This window comes from Onychostruthus taczanowskii, unplaced genomic scaffold (genome assembly GCF_017590055.1).
Source record: "Onychostruthus taczanowskii isolate IOZ18803 unplaced genomic scaffold, ASM1759005v1 scaffold78, whole genome shotgun sequence".
Classification (NCBI taxonomy): Eukaryota; Metazoa; Chordata; class Aves; order Passeriformes; family Passeridae; genus Onychostruthus; species Onychostruthus taczanowskii.
This window is the reverse complement of record NW_024505671.1, coordinates 458,442-463,748: the sequence shown is the minus strand read 5'-3', so window position 1 is coordinate 463,748 and position 5,307 is coordinate 458,442. Positions and strand designations below refer to the sequence as shown.

Sequence of the window (5,307 nt, the reverse complement as noted above, 5' to 3'; positions counted from 1 at the left end):
AAAGATATACTTAAAAGAAAAATCACATGCCACATAGACAATGGGTTTTTATCATTATTTAAATTCCAGCAGCATTCTTGCCAGGCTAATGCAATCTCAATTTTTTTCATCACTGTATTTGTAGAATAAATCAATATAGTGAAGAATAGAGGAATTTCTGGGGGGGGGGGGGGAAAAGGTATGCCTCCCCATTTGATCATCTTTCTGGATGTGTGTTGGTTTTATCTTTTATGATTGTCACACCCTTTGGTTTGCAGGGTATTTATGTCTTCACACTTCCACCCAGAAAGTCAATAGGGAATTAAAAAATTTGGTTATATCTTGTACTGGGCAGCCCCTGACACAGTCTTTCTTGGTCCAGCAGCCCCCTCTACCCTTTTTCCTCTACATTTCGGAAGTGCAACCAACCATTCCATTTTTAAGGAAGAAGAATTTTTGCAGGTCCAACCCTGACACCCAGTGGCCTCTGCAGTTCCAGCTCTTACAGCCTCCCAGTGTCTCAACCTTTTGAAACCTGGCTTGAAGGGATACTGTGTTACTCTCCAAATAGATAATTTCAGCACTAAAATCAACACATTTATGTGATTTCCATAAGTAAGCATCCATTTTTGTGTATTCTGATAATGATATTCAATGTTATTCAGTACAAAAACCTTGACATATCTGAAAATGCTACTTTTTCAGGAATCCTAGTCATGCAAGCATATTACCACTGAGCAATAATTCTCTCTCTATATATCTGCATCTCCTTTCCCCCACTCATTTAGTATTCCTCTAAACCTGAAAGTGCCCTAGGGCAGGCATTCATTTTGTAAAAAAATAGACCTAACAAGAAAAAGAAGGTTCAGAAACAGATTTTATTTTTGTATAGAATAAGAAATGAAGAGAAAATGAATATAATTGAATATGATTCTTGAAAGCTAGCAGATTAAATTCTTTCTTTTTAGAGTGAAATTGAAGTTAAGTAATTACTTGCAAATAATTGTTGCTTGCCTGTCAGCTGGAAATTCTACTACCTATTTTTTCTTCCTTGAATTAGTAAGCTTGTCTGGCAGTCTCAGAGGTTTTTGACCAAAGCCAACATAGAGTGAAGTTTTGGTGTGTTTTCCCAGAGCTCTGGATGCCTGAATGCAGCATTTTAATCTGGCCCAGTAGCAAACTTGCTGAGAATTTCACACTTCCCAGTCAGGTTTGGGGTTTTTTTTTGTTTGGTTGGTTTTGTTTCTTTGTTTTTGGTTGGTAGGGTTTTTATTGCTGTTTCATTGTTTTGGTTGGCTGGGGGTTTGTTGTGGTTTGTTTTGGTTTTGTTGTTGTTTATAGTTTTGTTTGTTGTTGTGTTGCTGTTGTTGTTTTTAAATGAGAACTATTACACCTGTTTGATTTAATGCAGTTATTACTCCTAGAAACTGCAACATCTGCAAGAGATGGATAAGTTTCTGGGAATCTTTTATGCTCCAAAGACTATTTTAATCAATGCATCTCCTCGTTTAGAGTTTCCCAGAGGATAACTTCAAAACAGCTGTGAGGGCAGCCCTGTGTGTCACTGTGTTGGCACAGAACATCTATTAAAAGCTAGCATTCTTCTTGCTATCCCACTCTTTAGAAAGATGCCATTTAAAAAAGAAATGAAAGCTCTCCCTGGTTGAGAATATGTCTTTTTTTTTTTTTTTTTTTTTTTTTTTTTTTTTTTTTTCTTTCTGTATGCCAGCATAATAGAAACTCCTAAAGTATCATGTTTGTTTATTTTTCCTCTCCCAGTCTCTCTGAGAGCAACAACAGAATGCAGCTGCTGTATCCAGCTCTGTAATCGGCTTCCAGCTAAGTAAGCCTTGGTAGCAATGACTCAACAGACCCTCATAAAAACAACAAAAATAAAAAATTATAGTCCTCATTTAGCTCTTTGCACTGAAGGGTAAGAGCTTCAGTGCAAAGAAGAACTTCAGAACGTTGTTTTTACATTGCTTTATATGGCCTTGGTTTTGTAAGATGCTCACTTTTAAACAAGGAGCATAAAATCAGCTGGGTTTTCACACAACATTTCTGTGGATTTCTTTTTAATTGCACAGCATTTACAAGGACAGGAAGAAATAGCTTAGTGTCCTATTGAAAAATTTCTGGCAATGTGTCTTTCCTATTTTAAAACAAATAATTAAAAACACTACTAGCATATGAAAGCATGAATCATTTCATGCATTTAAACTTAACATTATGTAAGCTCTTGAACTGAGCTGGAAAAAAACTATTTTGGTGGATGATAAAATTTATTTCAAGCTTGACTTTGACCAAAAGAAGACATGCAACACAAGTTATATTTTCTGTGGGTTTTATATCTGCTTGTGAGTTTAACATTCAGATAAAATACTAGCTGCACTGTAAAAAGTACTTTTCAACATTTAATTTTTACTTAAATTCCCTGACCCTCCTGGGTGTTTATCTTCCTGCCTGGGGAAGATAAACTCAGAGCTCTTCAGCTTACAGAGGAACAGGAATGGGAGGACATACAGGACTTTCCTCAGCTGTATGCAGCAGAAGTAACCTCACCAAATTTCTTGTTTTGGGAGGACCTGCAAATGCTGTGCCCTCTTCAGCCCTTCTTGCGTGAGAGTGACCACGGAAAGCGCTGCATTGCCCTCGCACCAAGCAGAGGGCTAATGAAAAGGGGGGTTGTGCTGCTCTTGGCACCGCCTGGGTGTGTTCGTGGCAGCTTTTTCTTTCTCGGGAGCCAGGCTTCCCATGTCGCTTGTTTGGGAAGCAGCACCGGGTTGCGGTTTATACAGAACCAGTGTCAGGAGCTGGGATTAAGCTGTGCCCCGAAGCCTGAGCCCCGGGGCTTTGCTTTCCCATTTTCTGACACCTCCGGGCATGAGAGACTTTGTGATGTTGTTCCCCTACGAGGGTATTTCGTAGCCAGATTTGACAGTGCACGTTCCTTGGATTCCAGGTGAATTGATCACTATCAAAGCCGCATCTTTGCTTTACAAATCGACGGGAGGCTCGAGGCTTTACACGGAGGCTGAGCTGAGCATGTGCCCCAGTCTGAGGCGCAGCCCCGCTCCCGTGCTCGGAGTTCGAAATGGGCTCTCGAGCCGGCCCTCAGCCCTCACGTACGTGCTTTAAAATAACCCTGCGTTACACATGCCGGCCCGGCCTTCTAACTTCCATTTGCCTACAATGGGTTAGACAACTGACGTGATCGGACCGAGAGTCAACTATTTTATTACGACACCAGTATTTACTTATGCCGAGGCTCGCCCCCCAGGGCGCGGCGGAGAGAAACTACAGCTCCCGGCAGGCCCTTCCCGGTGTGCTCCCGTCAGGCACTGCGGCAGGAAAAGCAGCGGGAATCGCTGCTGCGCCCGCCGGAAAAGGTCCCGGCGCCGAGAGCCGTCCCCGCCGCTCAGGCCTTTCCACGCCGCCCAGGCCCGTCCCCGCCGCCCGCCATCCCGCGCTCCGCGCGCCCTGCCGCCTCGCCATGACGGACCGCTACACCATCCACAGCCAGCTGGAGCACCTGCAGTCCAAGTACATCGGCACGGGGCACGCCGACACCACCAAGTGGGAGTGGCTGGTGAACCAGCACCGCGACTCGTACTGCTCCTACATGGGCCACTTCGACCTGCTCAACTACTTCGCCATCGCCGAGAACGAGAGCAAGGCGCGCGTCCGCTTCAACCTGATGGAGAAGATGCTGCAGCCCTGCGGGCCGCCCGCCGACAAACCCGACGAGTCGTGACCCTCCTCCTCCTCCTCATCCCGGCCCTCTCTCTGTGTTGTTCCCGCGAAGGACTGACCGGGAGAAGCCTCGCAAAATGCCTGCTTCCGAACTCTTGACTGTGCAGTCGTTCACCTTTTTTCAAGTGGAATATAATAAAGCTTCCTGGGCATTCCTAATGTTTGGTTTGATAGTTTCCTATTGCGAGCTTTTTGTTCCCAGAGTGCCGGCACTCGGTGTTGAGCGTTTCAGTGCAACCTTCCGAGGTGAAAGTCTCGGATACTCCTAGGATACAGCATTTTCCCGACCGGGCGGATTGATGCTTGCTTACAAAACTCAGTTTTGGGGGGAGAGAGGGGAACTTTGTTGGTCCTCAAAGGGTTTGATTTCTTGGGGTGGTTTATGGTGTAGCATAAGTCAGTTCCTCTAGTACTTAAAATTCCAAAATGGTTTTCTCCAAACACTACTTTCTTGCCTCATTATTCGTCTTTCCTGTACTTTTGAGTTTTTCAAACATCGATTATTTCGGATACAAATTAGCTACTTCCCCCCTCCCCCCCTTACGCTTACTAGTAACCTAGCATTCAAGTTTTTTCTCCCTTACATCAAAGATACTAATATTGGCTTGGGCTTTGTTAATATGGAATAAGAATATAAGGATTATTCACTACTTAGAAGTAAAATGCTTTGAGGTGACACATATCAGATTGCATACTGAACAGATGTTGATTCTGATTTTTCACTTAAAATAGGCTTTCTATTCACTTACCGTAAAAATAAATTTTGAGTTCTAATATATGGAAAGACCTCAATCCAAAACTGAGATATGTTGCTTGAAGAAATAAAATGTTCTCATTTATGTTATGTTTGTTTGTATTAATATTGGAGGGGAAAAGTCCAGCGTTTTGTGGTCCTAAGTGTTAAGACACTATGCAAGCTTATCAGTGATTATTCTGTGAAATCGGCGATCTCGAGTCAGTACATCCATCTTCTGAAGGATTCAGATGGCATTTTTCAAACTTTGGTGTGCATGCTAAATGAGGGCATGGGTGAAGCAGTCAGAAAGACATTTTACCTGCAGGTTTTGTGGGGAACTATTTCAGTTTACAATAAATAAGGGGGATGTGCAGAAAACTGATTTTCAATTTGCCTGCAGGCTGGTGCAGGTAATTTGAAGAGCATCTGTTCCTCACTCACTGGGAAGCACGGCTGAAAGTTTTCTGTAAGTTGAATTCAAGCACTTAGGCATAGGTATGCAAGGCAGCCATATTTTTCATATTTTTATTAAAATTGGCTGACTCGCAATTTTCATTTATAACAGCCATGCAAAGATTGGGCAACATTTACATCTAAATAAATCAAGTTTCCCGTTCAGTTTAACAGTTCCTGTTAAAAGTCTGCTGTATTACCAGCTCTTAGAACCTTGCCTTCCATAAAGCATCTCCTCAGCTGGCAGCCAGTTGGTGTGTGCAACGGGGTGACTAAGGAACTTGAGCCTTACTGCTGGGCCTTGGCAGCTGGGAAAGGTGGGCTGAGGATAACAGGTGCTTTTGTAATGGTTTGCAAGCTGAACTTGCAACGTTTTGTGAAGTCTT

The 5,307-nt window shown here is 43.2% G+C and overlaps 1 protein-coding gene across 1 annotated transcript; it reads left to right on the top strand.

Moving 5' to 3' along the window:
• The first annotated feature begins 3,344 nt into the window (after positions 1-3,344).
• On the top strand, positions 3,345-4,571 carry SF3B5 (splicing factor 3b subunit 5). Its single transcript, XM_041423474.1, has one exon. The coding sequence runs from the start codon at positions 3,473-3,475 to the stop codon at positions 3,731-3,733; it is 261 nt and encodes an 86-aa protein (XP_041279408.1). The 5' UTR covers positions 3,345-3,472; the 3' UTR covers positions 3,734-4,571.
• Positions 4,572-5,307: the final 736 nt, after the last annotated feature.